This window comes from Oryctolagus cuniculus, chromosome X (assembly GCF_964237555.1).
Source record: "Oryctolagus cuniculus chromosome X, mOryCun1.1, whole genome shotgun sequence".
Lineage (NCBI taxonomy): Eukaryota > Metazoa > Chordata > Mammalia > Lagomorpha > Leporidae > Oryctolagus > Oryctolagus cuniculus.
In genome coordinates this window covers 5,401,005-5,424,747 of record NC_091453.1, presented here as the reverse complement: position 1 = coordinate 5,424,747, position 23,743 = coordinate 5,401,005, and the positions used below count along the sequence as shown (strand labels likewise).

The 23,743-nt window shown below is 48.4% G+C and overlaps 1 protein-coding gene and 1 pseudogene across 2 annotated transcripts in view; both read left to right on the top strand.

Annotated features, from left to right (window-relative positions):
• The window catches only part of MAP3K15 (mitogen-activated protein kinase kinase kinase 15), a 119,333-nt gene that overhangs the window by 87,323 nt on the left and 8,267 nt on the right, over positions 1–23,743 (top strand). The window contains exons 14-19 of one of the 2 annotated variants that reach the window (XM_051826988.2): positions 6,875–6,962; positions 9,964–10,097; positions 12,534–12,661; positions 13,860–13,990; positions 14,197–14,302; positions 22,060–22,217. In XM_051826988.2, coding sequence (XP_051682948.1) covers positions 6,875–6,962; positions 9,964–10,097; positions 12,534–12,661; positions 13,860–13,990; positions 14,197–14,302; positions 22,060–22,217 — 745 coding nt within the window. Of the gene's footprint in view, positions 1–6,874; positions 6,963–9,963; positions 10,098–12,533; positions 12,662–13,859; positions 13,991–14,196; positions 14,303–22,059; positions 22,305–23,743 lie in introns of both variants that reach the window. The other variant, XM_070066401.1, reaches the window with a different exon arrangement.
• On the top strand, positions 982–1,331 carry LOC108178675 (transcription factor BTF3 homolog 4 pseudogene; annotated as a pseudogene).

Sequence of the window (23,743 nt, the reverse complement as noted above, 5' to 3'; positions counted from 1 at the left end):
AGTGGCGTTTGTCAGCTCTGTGCAAAATTTGCCTGTTTTCAATTGGGTCATCTGTCTGTTTATTATTGAGCTTTAAGAGTTCTTTATGAAGTCTCTTATCAGAGGTGATTTGCGAAGACCTTCTCCCATGTTGTGGGCTGTCTTTATTCTGCTGATGGTACCACCTGCGGTACAAAAGTTCTTAATTTTCATGAAGTTCATTTTATGTTTTTTTTTATTTTATTTGTACTTTTGGTTGATATCTCTATTAGCTTTTTGTTAGTATGACTAAATACTGAAGACATGCTACTTTCAAAGGAAAGAGAGGTTGCTTTCAGCTTATGGTTTTGGAGGTTTGCAGTCCAGGATCAGGTGGACTCTATCAGTTCAACCATCTGATAAAGCTGGACGATGACAGTGTTGGAGCACATGAAAAGGGGGAGGACCACGTGGCAGGCCAGGAAGCAGAGAGAGAACAGCTGGGCCTGGCCCAGGCTTAAATAACCAGCCCTCTAGTGAGATTCCCCACTAAGGACCTGAGGACTTCCTGCTAGGGCCACCTCCCGTATACCATAATTGGATCAAGCCTCCACCCTGTTAGTACCATCAGTCCGTGACTTTGGACTGGAACTGCCTGCATGAGTTGGGGAGTCAAGTTATGTTTAAACTGTAGCACTAAGTAGGCTTTACCTAACACAAGATGCTCTGTGGTTTTTTCTGTTGTCTTTAGTGGCCTTTATAGTTTTAACACTTATATTTAGACCTCTGATCCACTGGGAACTAATTTTTCAGGTGGTGTGATGTACGGGGTCTAGTTTCATTCTTTTCCATGTGGTTTCATGGTTGTCCTGGCACCATTTGTTAAAAAAACTATTGTTGGCTCTTGCCATGTGCTGGTGTTCAAGCACTCTCCTTGCTTCAGGGTACAGCTCACAGAAAGAAGAAGGTAGTGCATAGAACAGCTACAGCTGATGACAAAAAGCTTCAGAGATCAGAGTGCTCTCAAAACACTGGCTGTGAATACTGTACCTGGGGTTGAAGAGGTGGCCATGATTAAAGATGATGGGACAGTTACTCATTTCAACAATCCCAAAGTCCAAGCTTCCCTCTCAGCTAACACCTTTACAATTACTGGTCATGCAGAAGCCAAGCCGGTCACAGAAATGCTTCCCGGAATTTTAAGTCAGCTTGGTGCTGACAGCTTAACAAGCCTTAGGAAGTCAGCTGAACAGTTCCCGCGGCAAGTGTTGGATGGCAAAGCACCGAAACCAGAAGACAGGGATGAGGAAGATGATGATGTTCCAGATCTTGTAGCTAATTTTGATGAAGCATCAAAGAATGAAGCTAACTAAATTCATTTTTTGGTTTTTGAAAGCTAGCATAGACTAGGTTTAACAGATCAGCTATATGGTTCCAAAGTTTTACAGACACAGAGAATGTCACCTGTTAGTAGGTCAGTAATATAAATATTTTGTATATCAATAATGTTCAGCATTGTTCGGTCATTGGATTTTGCATTTTGCATTTCCTCCCAGGATATTTTCTTTTGGTCAAAATATGAAGTACTGGTGGAGTTTAAGGGTGTTTTGGGTTTGATTTTGTTGTTGTTGGGATGTTTTTGGTGTATGTATGCATGTGGCCATGTTTGTGTATAGTAGAGAGCAGTTTGGAAAATAGTTCTATTTATCTACCTTCTTCCCCTAGTAGAAATAAAACGAATCTTTACATTTGCCCCCCCCATTTCCCCCCAATAATGAATGCACAGAATTAATGAAAGTATCTTGGATTTCAGATCTGAAGAGATTTGGGAGGTTTGGTTTTAACTTGTTTGTGTAACTGTCATATTTTTATATACATCTTTGGGTTTAAAATGTCTTGAGATATTTCGCTACCAGCTTCATGCTAGCGTAACAGGTAGCATATCTTTGGTATGGTTGCCTTAGATTCACTTACCTAGTCAGAAAAATTTCTTGTACTAGCTTTCTTCCTTAATGTCTTTTTTCCTCTCCTTTTAATCTTCAAATGGCCTGGTTAACTCTATGGTAGTGTCTTGCTCATCTTTCACCTAGCTTAAGGGTGCTCTCCATATAGAGTTAAGTGAGTGCCTAAGACCTTCTGTAAGATTTTGTTCCCTCAACTTGAGAAACAACGGCTCCATCTTCAGCTTTCATTTCTCTTGGATTTTACAGTTTGGTAGTTTTCAAACTGGAATCACTAGCATGTGCTTGCTAAGTAATGTTATGCCAGCCTTATCTCGTGTCCTGGCTGTTCCTAAGAGCAGGTGTAAAAATGCCGCTTTTTCAGCAAGGTTGAAATTGGGACTGTCCTTTTAAGTCAGGAGAAAATAGGCCATAGACTCATCCCCCAGCACCAAATGGGCACTCCTATGAAGTGGTACTGGTCCCTGGAGAAATTCTTAACCACTCCCCTGCTCTTGGCCTTCAACCTGCCTCTGAGTTGGATCTTACTATTGTAGCTGCTCACAACACCAGCCTGCATGCTTAGAATAATGCTGTGTGGGGAGCACTGATAGAACACAGCATTTATTTTTTCACCTCCTTGCAAAGGACTTAGAGGTAAGTTGCATTCACTCGCTCAAGTTTCCTCTAGCTATCTGATAAAAGGTTGCATTTTACTATATCTGCATTTGTTAACACCAGTATTTAAGGGTAAGATTTAGAAAATCTGTCATTGTCTGGCCCACCAACAAACTACAGCATAACCTTTTAGCATGCCAACTTTTGTTTCAAGCTAGATATCTTAACGTGATATCTGAAGTGCAAGATTAGTAACTTACTGAGAGGTCTATAGACATGAAGGCCAAGTGCTTGGGTTTTTTCATCCAAACACCTTTTATATGATATATAGACTTAACGAAACAAAATAATACTAATGAAATGACAGTACAAAAGAGGAGAATGTTTCCTCTTATGTGTCTCTTAAAAAAAAAAAGACTATTCTTTCCCCATTGGCCAGTCTCAGCACTCTTTTAGAGAATCAGTTAACGATGAAGAGTTCATTTCTGGACTGTCAGTTCTATTCCATTGATCTGTTTGTCTGCCATGCACATACAAGACTTTGGCAATTACTGTAGCTTTATAATTAGTTGTAGTATCGGGCAGTGTGGGTCCTCCTGGTGCCAGAAGCTGAACATGCGATATAGGTAATGCTGCCATCACCACTGCCTCCCAGGGTCTGCGTTGGCCGGAAGCTGAAGTCAAGAGCCCGAGGTGGCAGTCAAACCCAAGCACTCTGACGTGGGACACAAGCTAGGCCAGACTGTTCCTGGTCTTGTTTTTCAAGATTGTTTTGCTTATCGTGGATGCTCACATCTCTGCGTGAATTTCAGTATCAGCAGGGCTGGTGTTTTGGTGCAGCAGGTTAAGCTGCTGCCTGTGATGCCAGCATCCCACGTTGGAACTCTGATTCGAGTTCAGCTGCTCTCCTCTGATCCTAATGTACGCGGGAAGGCAGTGAGGATCCAGGCCCTTACCATCCGTGTGGGAGACCAGTCCAGTGCATGGAAGATATCCTTCTGTCTCTTCCACTCCATCTGTCATTCTGGCTTGCAAATAAATTTAAAAAAACTTTGTTTAAAAAGTCAGTATCAGCCTGTTAATTTCTTCAGATGAAGGCAAGTAGGATTTTGGTCCGAGGTATACTGGGTATGTAGATTAATTTGGAAAGCATAGCCATGTTAACCATGTTATCTCCAGTCCATGAACACAGTGTGCCTTTAGGTTTTCTCTTTCGTTGTTTCTTTATGTCTTTGTCTGTCTGTCTTAGCTAGCTAGTTAGCTAGTTATTTGAAAGAATTACACAGAGAGATGAAAGATCTTCTGTCCATTCATTCACTCCCCAAGTGGCCACAGGCTGAAGCCAAGAGCTTCATCTGGGTCTCCCATGTGGGTGGCAGAGGCCCAGGCACCTGGGCTTCCAGTGCTTTTCCCAGGCGCATTAGTAGGGAGCTGGATTGGAAGTGAAGCAGCCAGGACACAAACTGGTGCTCACGTGGGATGCTGGTGGCATAGGTGGTGGCTTTACCTGCATCACCACCGCGCCAGCCCCTTAGGTTGCCTTTTTAACGTCTTTGAAGTGTTATGTATTTTCAGTATGAGTCATGCGCTTCTTTTGTTAAATCTATACCCAGTTTATTCTCTTAAGTCTATTGTAAATGGAATTGTTTTCTTAATTTCCCTTTTGGATTATTCATTGCTAAACTGTAGAAATACATCTCTTTTTGTATATTGATTTTGTAGGCTGCAACCTCGCTGAACTCATTTATTAATTCCAACAGTTAAGAATTCATTCAGATTTTCTGTACATAAGATTTTGTCATTGTAGATAAAGTTTGAGTTCTTACTGCTCAACCTAGATGCCTTTATTTCTTTTCCTCGCCTAATTATCCTGGCTAGTATAATCTGGAATATAAAAGGTGAGAGTCAACAGCCTTATTTCATTCCTAATCTTAAGAGGAAAGCAGCCAGTCTGTTATCATTAAATGTGATGTCAGCAGTAGGTTTTTCATAAATTATTTTTTGAGTTACAGGTGTTCATTTTATTCCTACTTTTGAGTGTATCATGCAATTCACAGAAATTTAATTCCGTGTATTTCAGTCATCACAACATTTGAGGGTACTTCCAAAAGTACATGGAAAATGGAATTAAAAGCTAAGTTTATTTTGGTGTAAATGTTTTGAAATTCATGCCTAGTTTTTTCATAATGCACATTTCCATGAACTTTTTGAAAACCTCTCAAATCCTTGGCTTTCAGAAATTTTTGCTTCCAAAATTAACTTTTAAATCTATCTTCCATGAACTTTTTAATGTACCCTTGTATCTGGAGCTCAGACTCGGTGTCAGATGAGGGAACTCTTTAACATTCTTCAACTTAGAGTCAGAAAAATGCTGCCAACTTTTGGGCAAAACATCCTCTTACTACAAAGATTTTCTTTAGGACCTTCATTCAGTACACAGTGCCTTTTTGGGGATCTGTTTTAATATGTAGATTGAGGTATAGCATACCTGTGCACTTAATATACAGCTAGATAAATATGTACGCATATGATCACCTGTGTTTGTGACCCCGAAAGTGGTCCTTTGGGACTCCTGCCAGATAACTCTTGTGATTTCTGTCGTTGACCTTAAAGTAAATAGAATCGTATGGCTTGTGCTCCTTTGCTTCTCTTCTCTTTCCTTTAAAATAATATCCATGAGATGAAGGCATGAGGTACATATCAGTTCATCCTTTTTATTTCCATGTAGTGTTCCATTGAGTGAATGTAATACAACTTTTTGTCTGAATCATTAGCATTTGCATTGTTTCCAGTTTGGGGCTATGATAGATAAAACTGCTCTGAACAATCTCAGGCATGTCTTTTTTTGAACATATATATTGATTTCTGTTGAGTGTCTAAGTGGATTGCTGAAGATAGGGTGGATTTCTATTCAGCTTTAGTTGGTACTGCCAATAGTTTTCCGAAGTGATCATGTCAATTTCCACTCCCACTAGTTGCTCTGTGTTCTTACCAATGATTTATATCATTTTTTATATTTTAGTTACTCTGGAGAGCATATATCATGTATTTCCTAAGAAGCCTAACCATTTGGGCTTGGTAGCTTTCAAAGATGAGAAGAAGCAAAGGTGATAGGAGTTAGAGAAAGCATTTTAATGGTTTGTGAAAATTATCCTGAAGAGTACAGTATTCCTTCCTGCTGTCTTGGTTTTTAGATTTATTTATTTGAAAGTCGGAGTTGCAGAGAGAGAGAGAAGGAGAGGTAGAGGTAGAGGTAGAGAGAGAGACAGACATCTTCCATCCACTGGTTCACAATTGGCTGCAACAGCTGGAGCTGTTCTGGTCCAAAGCCAGGAGCTTCTTCCAGGTCTCCCACGTGGGTGCAGGGTCCCAAGGACTTGGGCCATCTTCTACTGCTTTCCCAGGCCATAGCAGAGAGCTGGATCGGAAGTGGAGCAGCAGGGACTTGAACTGGTGTCCATATGGGATGCCGGTACTATGGGCAGCAGCTTTACCTGCTATGCCACAACGCCAGCCCCCTTCCTGCTGTCTTAAAAGAGAATTCTGAATACAAGTTTTCTAGTGAGTCTTGATCACTTAGATGCAAATAAATGACTACACAATTCTAGAAAGTGGCCTGTGTAGCTTAGCAGATTTATGGGTCACAAAGATTTATGGGTAATAGGTGATATTAAGCTTGATCTGTGTGAGAAAGATGTGGCCACCTTACTTATTTCCCTGTCACCTCCACCTTCCTCTCTCGCCCCACATATACAAGAGCCTAAATCTCAGTAAGAACTAAACTGTGTCCAGCTTAAGAGGTGATGGTCCCACTATCCTTAGCACTAATATTATCAACCCTGGAACACTGGTCTCAGGGCCAGACTTGAAGTGTAATCTGGGGACATATTTGAAGAATCACCTGTTAGTAGAGTAATTCACAAATGAGGTCCAGGAAAACAAGAAACAAGAAGTGAAGATGCTTACAGGGATGGGATAAAACTGTGTGCATTTCTAATAGCTGATATGTAGACAAGTTCATTCTAAGCAACGTGTGGATGGAGAAGCAGTCTTTAATTGAAGAAAAAAGGAAACATTTTTCATTGTGTTCTCTAAAGAATTGCTGCCTTTGGGTGGTGCTGAGTTCTTTGTTGCTTCAGGTGCTCCAGCAGGTGGGGGTGGATTCAAGCATCCTGCATATTTGGACTAGATTGGGGAACCATTAAAGGACCAGGTCCCATCAAGGAGTGCATTGTTTGGCCATGGCTTAGAAGAGTTTGGCTTTACTAAATCACGGTTTAATGTCATAAGCATACAGTAAAGGTACATAACAAGAAGGACCCTAATGCACGTTGTCTTTGTGATATTTGCTGTTGCAGGTTCTGCTCTTTGGTCAAAGAGATGCTAACCAGTGCACTAGGCAGCACAGTGGAGCTGGAGAGAGGAGTTGATGGAGATACCTTAGAGGTGAGTCATGCAAGACCTACGACATGAAAGAAGTTTTTACTGTGTCTTTCTTTAAAAGGTGTATTTTTTTTTTTTTCTGAACAGCAGAATTGCAGAGAGGGGGAGAAACAGAGATCTTCCATCTGCTGGTTCACTCCTCAAATGGCCATAGTAGCCAGGGCTGAGCCAGACCAAAACATGGAACTCCGTGGGTGGCACAGACCCAAGCTGTTGGGCCGTCTTCCAGTGCCTTCCCAGGACATTAATAGGGAGCTGGATCAGATGTGAAGCAGCTGGGACTCGAAGCAGTGCCCATATGGGATCCCAGCATCGTAGCCAGTGGCTTAACCTGCTGTACCACGACACTAGCTCCTTTATTATGTCTTTAGTGAATAAAGAAAAGGTCCCACCTTCCCCAGAAAAATCCTCAATTGAGTATATATTAAAATATTCATTTGTGAATCGGCCAACCATCACTATTGATTGTTCTCAGAGATTACATTTAATATGTCTCCATAGAAAAACCTCTGGGATCCACTCAGAACATTTAAGAAAATTGGGACATGGACTAGACTAAAATTTCCTTTTGTGGACAACCTCTGAAAAAGTTCTTTTTAAGCTAATAATATTTGAGGCTGTAAGAAATAGTTTGCCACCTAGAAGCAACCTTTTTCATTTATGCCCAAGATTACTTTCATTATATTTATTTGGATATAGTATTTTTAAAGATTTATTTATTTATTTGAAAGGCAGAGTTAGAAGGAGACAGAGGCAGAGAGAGAGAAAAAGAGAGAAAGTCTTCCATCTGCTGCTTCACTCCCCAAATGGCATGAGGGTTGGAGTTAGGACTATCCAAAGCCAGGATCTTCTTCCGGGTCTCCCACGTGGGTACGGGAGCCCAAGAACTTGAGCCATCTTCTACTACTTTCCCAGATCTAGATGGGAAGTGAAGCAACCAGGACTCGAACCAACTCTCATATGGGATGCCAGCACTGCAGGCAGTGGCTTTACCCACTCTGGCACAGCACTAATCCCCAGGAGAAAGTATTTTTTTTAAGTGACTTATTTATTTGAAAGGCAGAGAGAGACAAAGACAAGTGTAGATCTCCCCTTGCCTGGTTCATTTCCAAAATATCTTGAATTTCCAGGGCTGGGCCAATCCAAAGCCAGGAGCCAGGAAGTCCATCTGAGTTCCACATGTGGGTGACAGAGACCCAAGGACTCATGCCATCTTCTGCCTCCCAGGGTGTGTGTTAACAGGAAGCTGGCATTGGAAGTGTAGCCGGGACCTGAACCCAGGCACTCTGTTATGGGGTACAGGCATCCCAAGGGACGTCTTAATCACTGCACCAAACACCCACTCCTGCATAAAGTGTATTACATTTAACAGTCTTGAAATCATGTTTAAGAAAACAGGATCATCATAATCTCTTTTGGACAGCACAATTGCTGTCCATAGGTCCTGCACCCTTGTACACATGCTTGGATCTTACATTGTAATTTGCCACCAATTCAGGTTTTCCCAGTGATTACAATTTAATAAGATGTTGCCATAGTTTCAAGTTAGATGCAAAGGAGTTGCTGGAGGTTTCTTTTAGAAAAAATATCAGGCTGGCGCCACGGCTCAATAGGCTAATCCTCCACCTGCGGCGCCGGCACCCCAGGTTCTAGTCCCGGTCAGGGCGCCGGTTCTGTCCCGGTTGCTCCTCTTCCAGGCCAGCTCTCTGCTGTGGCCAGGGAGTGCAGTGGAGGATGGCCCAAGTGCTTGGGCCCTGCACCCCATGGGAGACCAGGAGAAGCACCTGGCTTCTGCCTTCGGATCAGCGTGGTGCGCTGGCCACAGCAGCCATTGGGGGGGGGGGGTGAAACAATGGAAAAGGAAGACCTTTCTCTGTCTCTCTCACTGTCCACTCTGCCTGTCAATATATATATATATATATATATATACATATATATCTCAAAGATTCGTTTTAATAAGTGAATTAGGTACCAGAATCCTTAGCTTAGAACCCAAGTTAATGGTAGAAATGAAGGCAACAGATGAGGGAGACAGAGAAAGGTGGGAGATAGACGTCTTTTATGCAGCAGGCTGATTTCCAGTGATGTCAGTGAAGGAGAGCTTTTGGTAATCTTAAATGTTGTCAGTATCCATACAAGTAGATGCGAACAGATGTGTGTGCGCATGCGTGCACACCCCCCCCCCCCCCGTCTTCCTCTGCGTCTCTGTCTCTCTCCAACTGTTCTGTGTATAAGCTGCACTTCTGTAAGTAGACCCTGGTGAAGCACGCAGAATGCCAGAAATAAATCATTGCTGGTTTTCTGCTCTCAGTGTTGGTCTGACCAGAGCCATGTTTGTTTTAGTCATCAGTAAGAATCAACTTGAATGCAGCTGTGTGTGACATTTTTTTTTTTGAGATTGCTTGATTTCTTTATTTGAATGGCAGAGTGACAGAGAGCGAGAGATGAAGATCGATCATGATCTTCCACCCACTGGTTCACGGTAACACAGGGCTGGGCCAGGCTGCAGCCAGGAGCTGGGAAGTCCATCTGAGTCTCCTGTGTGGGTGGCAGAGCCATCGCTGCTACCTCCCCTGTGTTCCTTACCAGGGATCTGGAGTCAGGAGCCAGCGGCAGGAGTTAAACCCAAGCATTCTCAGTGGGGTACCACGAGGCCTAAAGCCTGCCCCTTAGCTACAGTTCTTCTCGGGACTATTGGAAAAGGTTTGTTTCTGACACGTTGTTAAGGGGTCATGCAGGACCACGTGTATTCGGAGTGCTTAATGTGCTTAGAAGCAGATTTCCACTGCAGCATTAAAGTGGAAGGGAAGAGTTGAGCCAGCTAAGTTACAGGTGAGCCATACTCTGTAATTGAATGAAAAGGATGGCACTGGAGAACCGTGACTCGTCTAGCCCTCGGCTGTTACTTTGAATTCCTTAAGATTGCTTGGTGACGTTGGGCCTTCTAGGGGGCTCCTGCACCCTGCATTGTGTACTTGTTGTCTTGTTGTTTCTCCTCCTTTAGTACGAGTATGAGCTTGATGCCAACGGTGAGAAAGTCGTCCTGGGGAAAGGCACGTACGGGATTGTGTACGCCGGCCGAGATCTGAGCAATCAAGTAGGAATAGCCATCAAGGAGATCCCGGAGAGAGACTGCAGGCAAGTAGGGCGGGCCTTCTGCCTCGCACGCTCTGCAGATGCCAACTCGGGGCCGCCCGTGCCATCGCCACTGCTGGAGTGCAGAGGTTTTCCAGCTGACAGCTCTGTGGCATTGCCACACGCCACACGCGTCCCTCCTCTGCTTGCTTTCCTGTGCCTTTCAAATACATTGAGGAAGCAGAGCAGCTTCCCACGGAGTCATGCACCTTGCTGAGGGCCAAATTTTAAAAGAAAGCTGCGGTTGTATTTCTGCCTGCACTAGCTGTGAAGTTTTTACATTTGTTTGAAAATAGGTATTTGCAATAACTTAAATTTGACTGTTTAAAATGGATTTGATTTATTTGGATGCATCATTACAGGAAAAAATCACTTTTTTTTAGGTGAAAACTTGAAATTTTTGCAATATACAGCCTTTTTTTGTAATTTGCCCTTCAACCTCACCCATGCCTTTTGGGCTATTTTTCTACTGTCAGTACAGCTAATCAAATCCTTTAGTATTTCCTAGTCTTATGAAATATTTACTTCTTTATGAATGTACTGCCCAGCTCTTTTTTTTAAGCTTTGTACTTATTTGACAGAGTAACAAGGGAGGGAGAGACAGAGAAAGAGGTTCACTCCACCAAAGGGCTGCAATACCTGGATCAGAAGTGGAGCAGCTGGGGCTCGAACCAGTGCTCCAACGTGGGATGCCAGCATGCCTGACCCACCACGCCACAATGCTAGCCGCCTCCCCACCCGTTTCGAGACAAGAGCATTGCACTCTTGACTGCCGAGTGTTTCTGTAGAGAAACACGTACGCGGTCATGGCCATGGTGTCAGAAATAAGGCTATGCTGTGGCCTCGAGTGCTGGGTGCTGATGGAAATGTGCACGTGGCCCTCCATCTTGGTGCTCACTCGGGAGTTAGGGGTGGGTTACAGGGGGTTTCTGCAGTCTGTGAGGTTCTTTGTTCATTGATCTGTTGATCTTCAGCGGAGCGTGTTATGATATGTGAATGATGAGGTGAGGCCTGATAGGAGCTAGTCCTCTTTCTGCATTTCACGAATAAGAAACGCCAAGGCCCAGGAATATTCACTGATTTTCCCAAGGACACGTAGGAGCGAGGCCAGCACTCCGAGCACTGGAGTTCCTCATCCTGTACTCTGTCTCTTATCCTCAGGATGGCTCAGGTGTGGCAGTTACGTGGGTTTCAGGGGTCGGGGAGCTGCTGCTTCATTCGGTAGCAGAAGCTGTCCCAGCTGTTCATTGTCCATAGTAGTTCCCACGATGTTAGAGGTGAAGGACCTTCCGGACCGTTTTGTCCAATTGTCAGCGTTTACAGGCTGAGCTTGTAATGCCTGGGCATCCTCTCCCCGGATTCTGGACTCACACTGGGAACTGCAGAGTAACTGGACCACAGTCCGTATCCCAGGGGGCAGATCCATTGCCTGTGAATCAAAGTGACAAGTGCCATGCCAGATGGGCACACAGAGTATGAGTGGAATGCACCCGAGAGATGAATGACTTTCCCTGGGTGAGCTGTGCTGAGTTTGCAAAAAGAAACCCTCTTTGATGAGGTCTTTGAGGGGTGAATAGGAGTTCATTTCACGGAAAAGGAGGCCAATGCTTGTGGAAGCCCAGCGCTCTTAGAGCACAAAGGATGTTCAGAGCACCGGATCATGTGACGTGACTCGTAGGCGCTGTGTGGCTAGTGGAGGGCTCTTGAGATGAGGCCAAAACAAGGCCAGGTGTAGTCCAATGTGGCCTTGAGAGTCCTTGTGTGCCGTGGTAAACCATCTGGTCTGTATGTGCGTCTGTGTGAGGAAGTGATGTAGTGAAGTGTGTATTTTAAAAAGAGGTGATACAGTGGCCCGGGGTGGGGAAGTAGATTGAAAAGGCCAGACGCTGGGGCTGAGTGGCCTCCTAGGTGCTCCCGTCATGATCTATGATGAATCTAATAAAGATAGAAGGCAGCTGAGGACAGCATGTTCCGGAACCCCACCCTGCGTGCGAGGGAGTGTTGACAGGAGTGAAAATTGACGGGAGGGTTTAGGCCGCAGCAGTGTTTATGGCAAGAGTAGTGGTCATTGAGTAAGTCGTGTGTTGGAGATGGGCTGCGCAGAAGACAGTGAGCCTGACAGATTGTATCACCCAGTGATGTCGCAGCCACCCGAGTCTGGGCAAGTACACCCTGTGATGGTCGCTCAACAGTGAAATCTTTCACTGATACATCTCGCACAAAGTGTGACTGTGTGCTGCCCAGAAGGCACTGTACGGGGTGCCTGAGAAACTCTGGCCCCCAGCAGCTCCTATTGTACTGAAAGCATGAAAGCAAAAGGAAAAAAAATGTTTCCAGAAAGAGGGGGTGGCCAGCAGCAGGGCAGTTACTAGCAAGGGGTAGTGCAGGTGTCAGGCACCTGGCATGCGGCAGGTGAACCAGCCCCGTTTTCCCCACCAGGTACTCGCAGCCTCTGCACGAGGAGATCGCCCTGCACAGATACCTCAAGCATCGCAATATCGTGCAGTACCTGGGATCTGTGTCGGAAGGCGGCTACATTAAGATATTTATGGAGCAGGTGCCTGGAGGTGAGTAGTCCCTCTTCTGGTCTCCCATTCTGAAAATCTCCCATGAGAACCTCATGTGGACGTGAATCGTCTTGCCACGTGAAAAAACAACAGACCTTTCAGACATGAGGGAGCGTTTGTTTCTTAGAAGAGTTGGAGGCAAACTTTGCGGATGTCACACGCACAGCCTTTGGCTTGCTTATTCAGCTGGTGGGTAATCATTGGGTGTCCACCGCGGTCTGGTGTGCTGAGTGTCGGAGACCAGGAGAGGAATAAACTGGAGACTCGGGCCTTGGGGCCTTTCATGGTCTTGGAGCTGAAAGCTGGCTTAGAGAGGCTTGCAGGTCTTCAAAATGACCTCACAAAATAACGTATTGATAATGAAATAAGACACCCGTGCCGTAGGCGCAAGATCCCCAAATAGAGGAGGTAACAGTTTCTCACTTGTGGCGCCAGGTGGTCTGGTTTGAACTGGAACCTCTCTGTCTACAAACTGTGAGGCCTTGGGCAGCCTAGTTTCATTCACTATGCCCCCGGTTTTCTGGCTGACAGATGAATTGTAGGATTGGATTAGTGAGAATTACTGTAATATTTGGAGTTATAAGTATGGGAATAATAGCCCAATCTCAGTGGGATGTTGGCTGGCTTAAATGAGATAATGTATGACCAAGGCCTGGTACAGAATAAGAGCTCAGGAAGTGCTCACTTGAAATCATAATAAAATTCATAAAATGTTTTCAATAATATTTGAATATGACTGTGAAAACACCCATTAGCAATCTGACAGAAGCCCAGCCTCCTCCAGTCCTAGTCTCTGCCCCTTTCCAGGGCCCCTCTCTCTGGACACAAAACATGACCTTGACCCAAGCATAATGGCTAAGCTGGTTGCACAGCCAGCGGGTGTTGTGGGACCCAAGTGTCACACAGCAATGGTGCACCTCTTCTTCTGACTCGGGTGGCTGCACAGAGCTAAACCCAAAGCGATCAGAGGGCTGCTTCTCGCCTCGCGCCTCTGGTTGGGCGCACGTGTTGACTCACGGCGCTGCATTCACTGCCTGTGGCTACAGCATCGGAGGAAACACATTGCACGTAGCCAGAGAGAATGATGTCCGTGTACATGCTTCCGTTAGGTTGGAAACGTCAGCCCGCTGTAGTTCTCTAAGCCCTGACCCGTGAACCTTTGTCCTCCTCATGAGCTCTCTGGTGTGTCTGTTTCCAGGAAGCCTTTCTGCTCTCCTGAGATCTAAATGGGGGCCAATGAAGGAGCCCACTATCAAGTTTTACACCAAGCAGATCCTGGAAGGCCTGAAGTATCTGCACGAAAACCAGATAGTGCACAGAGACATAAAGGTACCCACTCTCTAAGCCAAGGAGGTTTCCTTTTGTTCCTAACAGATCCTGGGCGCTGTGAGCATGGTGTTAGTGACTTCCAGAGGGGCATGATTGAGTGTGACGGTCCCCAAGGTCTAGTATCCCCAGAGTCGCGTGACAGTTTCCAGAGGTCCTACTTGGCTTGTCTAAATCTGTCTCTCTGCATTTGGTGTGTTTTCCTAAAGGGCGATAACGTTCTGGTGAACACATACAGTGGAGTGGTGAAGATAACTGATTTTGGAACCTCGAAACGTCTTGCAGGAGTGAATCCGTGCACAGAGACGTTTGCAGGTAAGTGGGACAGAGTTTGGCATGGGGCCACCGTGTGCAGTGAGGCTTTCTGCACACGCTGTGGTCGCTCAGCAGTTACTTCCTGGCGCCTTTTCAGCACAGAGTGGCCAGCTCACGCTCGAAGCGGACAGCATGGTACCCCCTCCTTTGCCATAGGGATGCGCTGCGCCAGCCTTTCGTGGCAGCAAGCTTGCCTTATGCTTTTGTATCTCAAGGTTGGAGGCAGCTACAGTGCTCTGCCGAGACTTCCTGAGGGTGGCCAGCCCATCAGCCAGACGGCCGCTTCTCCCTACAGTCAATAGCACGTGGTGCACATAAGGGCTGATTCTGAACAGCAGTGGTCCCCAGACTATGGATTAGGACGTTTTACTGGTCTGACATAAAAATAGCTGCTACCGTAGCGGATTGTGGCACTTAGCGCTGCGATGTGGCGCTGTGCCACGGGTCCGTGATGGAACGCTTCAAGTGTTGAGAGGGAGGCGAGTCACAGAGCAGTCTTCATCACCAGCTGGCCTTACATGTACAAGGCCAGTAATAGGTAGGAGGATGCTCAGGAGCTGCCTGTCACTTTTTGAAATTCCTACTGCAAAGCGACGGTGGCAAAACCTTTGATCCTTGCCCAGAAGTGCTGATCTTGAACAAGAAGGGGTTTGTGGGCCCCTGGGGAGGCACGTAAAGATCACCGAGGCCTTGCTGGATGGAATTGTGAAACAGCGCTTACAAGATGATAGCGCTGCGTTAGGCTGTGAGAGACCGATGCCTTTGCAGCCCCAGTCACGGGGCACCAGCCTACACAGCCGGGACCTCCTTTTTGGTGGCTAATGTCTCAACTTTGAAAGACTTCTCTTCAGCAAGAGCGGTGTGGTGTGTCAGCCACCGGGCACCCCAGTGGACACACATTCCCCTTCAAGACTGACTTCTCAGTTGGTAATACAAGGGGAGGTGCCTGCGTCTCCAAGTGGAAGTCATTACACCAGGAGCTCTCTTGGAAGATCCTAAAGAATGAGTATTGAATTGTCTCTCATTGTTTCTGGCCTATGTAGATAGATATATGCATGTGAATATGCATGCCGAATTGGTACTTCTTTCTTATTTTAGCATTGTACTGTCCTAATTGAAGAATACTTAGATCCTCCTCTTTGGAAGCCACCAATTAGCTTGGCAACACATTAGTAGCAAGAGGGGCTCCGATTTGACAAAGTTATTTCAAGACATGAAACCCCCAACAATTTATCTCAGAAATTAGCATCCCTGAGGAGGGGAAAAAAAACACACAAAACACATGTATAATTCATTATTGCAGATCACACTTCCCGAGTAATTGGCTTGAGGAGGCATGAATTTTGCATTGCAAAATAATGCAGGGGTGTTTGGGGGATGATAAAGAAGGGGTCTCATTTTGGTTTGGAAATTCTCGTGCATGTAATTACTCTTTACAAAATAGAGCAGTTCTGTAGAGAAATCTGAGCTGGACGGTGCAGGGCTCTGGGTTGGGTGTATATGACGAGGCTCTCCCTGTAAGTGTGCCCCACCCCGCCGGGAAGAGGCCACCTGGGCCTGGGAGGAGCACCAGAGGCTGCAGGCAGCGCCTCAGCGGGGACCCCTCTCTTCTTGCATGCCTCCGCAGTGGTTTTACCATGGGTGTAACCGACTGCAACAGGAGCACAGCCCTAAGAGCCGGGGCAGCTTCCTCCTTGTTGTTAACAACTGTATTGTGTCATTTATATCTCCTAAAAACACCCGTTTGAAGTGTACAGTTCTGTGACGTTTGGAAAATGAGTTGTGCAGCTGTTGCCACAATCCCAACATTGGGATGTGTGTATCACCCCCGAGAGACCCTTGTGCCTCTTCGGAGCCAGTCTCTGTTCCTCCCCAGCCCCAGGCGGCCGCTGGTCTGCTGTCTGTGCGCGGGTCTGCCTGGCTGGGGATTTCACACAGGTGCTTGTCTCTGCAGCTAGCTGCTTCCCCCAAGCCTTCTCCCCGCTGTGGCATTTAGGAGTGCTTGGTTCCTCTTATGGCCGAGTAGTATTCCCTTGTAAGGATGGGCGGTTTGTTTACCCACTCCCCAGACAAGGGGCATTTGCATTGGTTCCACTTTGGCACTACTGCGAATGATGTGAACATTCGCGCACACCTCTTTGCATGGACTTGCGTTTTGATCCCTCTTGGGCGGATACCCGGGAGTACAGCTCAGAACAGTAACTCCGTCCTGGCCTAGGGCTAGCAGGATCCTTGATTCACATTCTGCCTCTGCTGCTTGCTAACTGTGTGTCCTTGGGCGTGCTTCTGGACCTGGAGTGCCTCAGTTTCTTCACAAACCAAATAGAAATGCTCATAGCATCTGCCTAATAGGGTTTTTATGAGGATCAGTTAGCTAGCATCAATGAAGTGTCTGACTGGTACCTGGCTGGTTGTGAACTAATTAACTAAAATAACTACCAAGTTGCACTCAGATGTCACAGGCCGTTGGAGCTGGAAGGAGCCTTTGAGTGAGTCTGCTGGACTCAGATCATCGTAAAAGCTTGTCTTAGTTGATTTTCCATTACTCTAAGAGAATGCCTGCATCTGGTTACTTTAAAAACGAAAGAGGTTGATGGGGCTCACAGTTTTGGAGACTGAGGGTCCAAGAGCAGGTAGCGCATCTGTTGGCCTCTGCTCACCGCGCTTGGCTGCTTCATGGCATGCCAGGTGGCGTACCACCCTCACGTTATATCCACCCTCCAGCCCTTGCTGCTGAGGGAATCTGGTCTTTGAGCAGGAGTCCCGGCCACGGGGCCTGCGGGCTGTACCAGCTCTCTGAGACACCCACTGAAAATGGTTACTGTGTGGTGCCTGTCCCCCCGACCCCGCCCCCCCCCCCCCCCCCGCCTTGGCCCAGTATCCAGATCATAGCTTGGAGCCCCAGTCAGAAAGTATGGCTCCATGGCGTGTGTTTTCTTGGCTGGTAATTTGCAAGTCCTGCTCGGGAAATTGTCTAGCAGGCCCCGGTGGAGTTTTTGCGTCCCCAGGAAGCCAGGTTGGTGCTGGGTGAGTCTCTCGGTCACCTTGTTGTGGACTCTGCAGCACGGCTCTGGCTGGCTGGTGACTGGTGGTGGAGCGCACCTTGGCGGAAGTGGCGTTTAGGGAGGGTGTGAGGGCCCTAGCAGAGCCAGACGGAAGGCAAGCCAGCTTTGCGGGATTGCTGCGCGCTCCAGACGTCGCACAGTGCCTGCCGCCTTGCTTCTCTCCTTAGAGTGTGTTCTGCTGTAGAGCTGATGTGCGGTACCTCACGCACACTGCCTGGCGCCGTCCCCTTGATGAGTTGCAGTAGTTGAGTGGGTTCGTATGCCTCTGTTGACCGTTTGCTGTGAGTGGATGCTTACCTGTGAGGAAAATGGAGCACCCAGCTTTCCATTGCTGCTGGATGCCTTCCAGTTACCCAGAAAGAAACTACAATAGGGGCCGGCGCTGTGGCTCACTTGGTTAATCCTCCGCCTGCGGCGCCGGCATCCCATATGGGCACGGGCTTCTAGTTCCAGTTGCCCCTCTTCCAGGCCAGCTCTCTGCTGTGGCCCAGGAGTGCAGTGGAGGATGGCCCAAGTCCTTGGGCCCTGCACCCACATGGGAGACCAGGAGAAGCACCTGGCTCCTGGCTTCGGATGGGCACAGTGCCGGCCGTAGTGGCCATTTGGGGGGTGAACCAATGGAAGGAAGACCTTTCTCTCTGTCTCTCTCACTGTCTAACTCTGTCATATAAATTATATTAAAAAAAAAAAAGGAAACTACACTAGAGATCCTTGCACGAGCTGCTCGTACTGAGGCGGCTTTGTCTTCAGCAGATTTCTGCTCCAGTTACTGCATAACAGAGCTGAGTGATGTCGTGGTGTGCAGTTCTGCACCTGAACGTGAGCTAAGGCAAGGCCTTGAGCGTCTCTGAAGCTCGCTTTTCTCCTGTGTAAACTGAGAGTGAGTGCACAGCGGAGCCGTGAGAGTGAGATGGCCGGCGCTGCAGCTGGACACCTTGGAAGTCATCAGGTGGTGACCGGAAGTCACGTGCTCTGGCTGGCAGTCTCCCAGGTGGTCCCCAGTGATCCCTCTCTCCTGCTAGTCATACCCTCACTGAATGTGGGCAGGACTTGGTGACTCGCTTCCCATCAGTGGAATGAAGTGGAAGTGACAGCGTGTGATCACTTGTTCTGGGTGAAGCTGTGTCTTGAGCAACTCTGTGGAGGATTCCACGTGGTGGAAAACCGTAAGCCTCATCCGGACCCCAGCCAGGGGCGGGGGAGCAAGCCTGGGAACCGATCCTGCAGCCGCCGACGGGCTTGCAGACGGCTGCATCCCCAGCTGACGTCTTGACCTCAGCCGTACTGGAGACACTGTGCGGGAGCCAGCCCAGGTCATGGCCCTTAGAACCCATGAGATCCTGGCTGGTGTGTGAAGCTGCCAGTTTAGGAGGTAATTTCTCAGATAGCAGGACATCTCCGACATGGCTGTCGTTGCCAAATCTTTGGCTTTAGAAACAACACTGTTCACTGTGGCTCCATATAAAGGAAACTTGCAGACTTAGAATTAAGCAGACTGAATGGATTCTACTTACAAAACAGCTGTACTGAGGCGGACAGTTATTTGACCCAGATCAACTAGCTGCTGCTGTTTGGTGTTAGTGCTGTTTTCTACTGTGTAGTGATTGTGTTACTTGGGATGCAAGCAGGAAAAACTGAAGTCGCTCCAGTTACTTCCACAGTGAGAATTTAATAGAAACAAGTGTTTACTGGGGAGTGAAAACCCAAGAGGTAGAGAGGAGGCCCGGAGGAATTGGCAAGAATCCTCCACTCCTTGGCCGTGGGGTTGCAAACGGGAGGCCAGAATTTTGAAGAGGGAGTGTCAGCGGGCCGAAGCAAGGGCCTCTGAAAGGCGAGATGAGACTGGTTGTGGGAGCATGGGGCGACAGAAGCTGCAGTCAGGGACCGACTGCAGATCCACAGACAAGCTCGCTCATAGGAGCGGGGAGCCCACGGAGAGGGACATACGCCCCTCCTCTCGCGTCCTTCCAAGATCCCTCTCGAGCGCCTCCTAGCTGCAGGCAAAGCAGAAATGTGTGCAGAGTCCCAGACTCAGCATGGCGGAGCAGGGTTGGGGGACGGTAGCTTGAGGAAGAGGACAGCGTCCCAGCTTTCTTTCTTCACGCGCTCTGGATTGGGTTAAGGCACATTCCTGGCCAAGGCCTCCCCCTCTGCCATTCACAGTGGCGGGAGCCTGGAGGGGCTACGGTGTCGCCGGAAGTTCCTGTGCCAGGGCTCGGGGGTTTCCTAACAGTTCCTCAGCTGCGGTGAGCTTCCTCCTCCTTGTCCAACTCTGCAGCCAACCTCAGGTCTGCATTTCTGACCTGTGGCTCTGCTGTGCCCATGGATGCGCCCGGGACACATCTCGGTTTATATGATTTAGTTGGGATTAAGTAAAATTGAAAAGTAAAATAACTGGAAATTCATTCCCTCAGTCTCACTAGCCACATGTCAAGGGCCCGACAGGTGTGTGTGGCGGGTGGCTACTGTATCAGACTCAGAGTAAAGCATTTTCATCTTTGCCCAACATACTACTGCTCACAGCTGTCCTAAACTCTTTAAAACACTCATGGGAAGGAGAAAAGCTCATAAGACATTGAACTTAAAGAGGAAGATATAGTAGGTAGCTTTTTCAAACTTGGTTTTGTTTGTTTTTATTTTGTCACCCTTTGAGCCCTTTGCATTGACTAAAACTTCCTGCTGGTCCTCACCTTCCCTGTGGTAGCTTCTAGTAGCTCATGTCACACAGGAGCAAGTCGAAGAATCAGAGCCTTCTGAGCACACAGCTCACCGTTCAAGCTGTACCTCTGCCACTGACTCCTTAATTCTTCCTGCGCCCTGCCCTGTATCAGACAGCACTTGCTGTTCCCTGAACTCCCACTGTATTTCACACTCATGTGCCTTTGCTCAAGCTCTTGTCCTTGCTTGGACGTCCTTTCATCCCTTGGTCAACTTCTTTGACCTTGAACTCACTGACAGCTCTGGCTGCCACCCCTTTGGATCATGGTCATGGCAAAGTCCTCTCTTTCCCATGTTGCTCCCTGCTGTCCACCTAAAGAGCGAATGAGGTCCACTGAATGTGTGAACGAAAGCAGTTTATTTGAGCCAAAGTAAGGATGGCCACCTGGGCAGACACGTTGTCATTGCCCGGAATAGGTGCGCCAAGATGGCGTCCAAGTCATTCAGATATGTAAACCACAAAAAAATAACGGGGGGTGTCCACAAATCGCTTGTTACGATTACGTTGGTTAATAGGAGTAGCACAGGCTGCTCTTTGGCTACTGCTTCGTGTCATACGTTCCAGGAGAAAACATGAGAAGCAGAAACCTATGTTTTGCTTGAGTTGTTTACCATTCAAATGGTATCAGCTAGTTGGCAGGGATTAACCAACACCTAGCGACTGGGCAACTTAGGTGGCTAGGGGCTCATATCTCAGGTTTCACCAGGCTGATGACTTTTAGTGAGCCTCTGTCTTACCTGGTTTTACAATTCCTTTCTCACTGCCCATGACTGAGCTTGGCAGAGGTATTAGAGCCAATGGCCAGAGAATCCCTAGTGGCTTGGCCTAAGCTGTCTCAGAGCTGCTCTGCCATCTGAGATCCTTCGTACCCAAGTCTCGCCTCCCCCGCCGCAGGGGTTAGCTGAGCATCGCACCCTGGGAGCTCGCCCTGCCCCGTCATCCTTCATTGGCCTTCTTCTCCATAAACCTCTTAGACACCTGATCTGGTTTTGGCATCTGCTTCTCAGAGATCCAAACTGACTCAGCCATGGGGCTCCCTGACTCAGAGCAGCCAGGGTCTAGTGCCTTGTCCAGCTGTGTTCTTGCAGCCCTCCCTGTCTGCCTGTGGCACAGATGTACCACACGTTACCATCACTGCGGCTCTCACCACCGCCCTTCTACCCGTCTCCTCTACGAGGCAGCTCCGGGTGGCACTCGGAGCTTCCCACGTGCCAGTTTCCCTGTATCTGGTGTGCAGTGGTAACTGAGCGTCCCTCATGGGGGAAAACGGAAATCCGAGATACTCCAGAATCTGAAACTTTGTGAGCATCGTGAAGGTGATCAAAAAGTTGATGACTGTGGGGCATCGCTCATTTTGAGATGAGGGATGCTGCACCAGCACACGCCATGCGAGTATTCCCAGGTCTGGAAAACTCTCAAACCTATAACCCAAGCCGATTGGCTAAGCAGTACTCAACCTGCCTGTGCTCGTCACATTGAATGAAGCCCACACGTGCTGCGAGGGGCTAAGCCGTCCTCTCTCAATGCGACTGGTGTTCAGGCGAGGCATGTTGCATGTCTCGGGGCCAGGAGTGGTGTGGGGCAGGCCTTAAGTGTGGCGGTTCAGTTGCTGCTTTGGGATGCCCACATCCTGTGTCAGGGCCTGGTTCGGGTCTTGGCTTCTCCACTTCCGATCCACCTTCCCGCTAACGTGCATCCTGGGAAGGCGGCAGACGGTTGGTCTAGCACTTGGGTCCCTGTCACCCACATGGAGGCCCAGCTGAATTCTGGGCCCCTGGCCTCAGCCTGGCTCTTGCTGTTGCAGGCATTTGGGAGGGGAAACAGTGGATTAAAGACCTCTCTCTCTCCCACTCTCTCCCTCTCCCCCGTTAATGATTTAAAAGGAGACAGCAGTATTATTTGCCAGTGCTGTGCGTGCATGGTTTGCAAGTGGTGCGGTGCTGACGTCACAGCCTGCCTTCTTTTCCCAACAGGCACTCTGCAGTACATGGCGCCCGAGATTATTGACCAGGGGCTTCGTGGGTATGGCGCCCCAGCTGATATCTGGTCCCTGGGCTGCACCATCATTGAGATGGCCACCAGCCGGCCTCCGTTCCATGAGCTCGGCGAGCCGCAGGCAGCAATGTTCAAAGTAAGCCACGTTGGGTCCCTGAGGTTGCTGGCACTGGGGAAGTGTAATCAAAAGCAACGTCTGCTGTCAATGCCGGAAGCTCTTGAGGTAGGAGAGAAGGGATGCGGTTTTGTTGTTGTGTGACCATTCAAGCTGGACGGGAGGCACCTCACGGGCCGTCTGCTAGGAGCGCGGAGACGGAAGGGAAGCTCCCCCTTTAGTAAGGCCAGGCTGCTACGACACACACGCACACTAACCCAGATAAGCAGTAACTAGCCCTCAAGGTACGGGACACAGCAGCACCATCCGTCCCGAGGTAGCCTGGGAATTTGGGTGGGCGTTTGTAGTCGCTCATTGGCTTTATCCAAAGGGGAAAATAAGCCTTTCACCTCTCTCAGGGCAGGAGGAAGTTAGGCGTGAGGCACCCACCGGTAGAAGTGGGAGATGGGGGCGCCGTGTTGCTTGTTGGTCACGTATCAAAGGAAGAGTTCCCAGGTCCTTGTGAGCGCCCTCAGCTGGTACAAAGATTTATGTCTCAGAAGTCAGGGAGTGTACAATGGCGAGTTCTCGAAAGTCGGGGCTCTACGTCCTCTGTGTTCAGCAGCGCGAATTAAGGGTGCTAGTTTTCCTTTGTGTTTGTCCTGACACTGAGTGACACTAGTGAGTGAGTGACACTAGTGCAAAGTCTGGGACTTCAAGGGACACGTAGGACTTTGAGTATCAGGTGAAGCACGGACCCTTTACCCTTTACCCTTTACCCTTTGAACAACCCTCCCAGAGCGAACAGGCAGTGCGGTGCGGGGCTGGGGCTCTACCACTGGGCAGCTGAGACCTTGGGAAGGAGCCTGCTTGGCTTGTGCCCCCACAGGAAAGCTGCCGCCACCACAGCCCTGTGGGTCCAAGGTCAAGTGTGACTTCCTTTCAAAGGGGTCTAGCCCTGAGCCCGTTCCTAAACGCAGCTACTCTAGAGCATTTTGGTTTGTCCTGAGAGAGTGGGGTCACAAAAGGCCAGTGGCCACTGCTGGTGCACAGTGAGGGTCCCAGCAGGGCCGCAGCCGGAGAGAAGGCGAATTCCCGCGCCCCGCAGCCGCATAGCCTGCAGCGTGGCTGGGCTTTCCTGCCTCTGGGGCAGGAAGAGCTCACGGGTGGGGGTGCCCTCTTGGCCTGCTGGGGTGAGTGCAGCCCCTTTGAAACGCTTCTGCTCAGGCAGCTCCATGGCAAGACCTCAAGTCCGCGAGGGTCTTGACAGAGGGGATCCCCACAGGAGCCCAAAGCTCCAGGCTGGAAGATTTTACTCTAGGCACCCACCACCGGCCCTGGACTAAAGACCAGCATTGACTTTTTAAAGAGATTCATTTATTTATTTGCAAGGCAGAGTGGCAGACAGACATATTCCATCATCTGGTTCACTCTCCAAATAGCCTCAATAGCCAGGGCTGGGCCAGGCTGAAGCCAGGAGCCAGGAGCTTCTTCCGGGTCTTCCACATGGATGCAGGGGCCCAAGGACTTGGGCCATCTTCCGCTGCTTTCCCAGGCCAGAGCAGAGA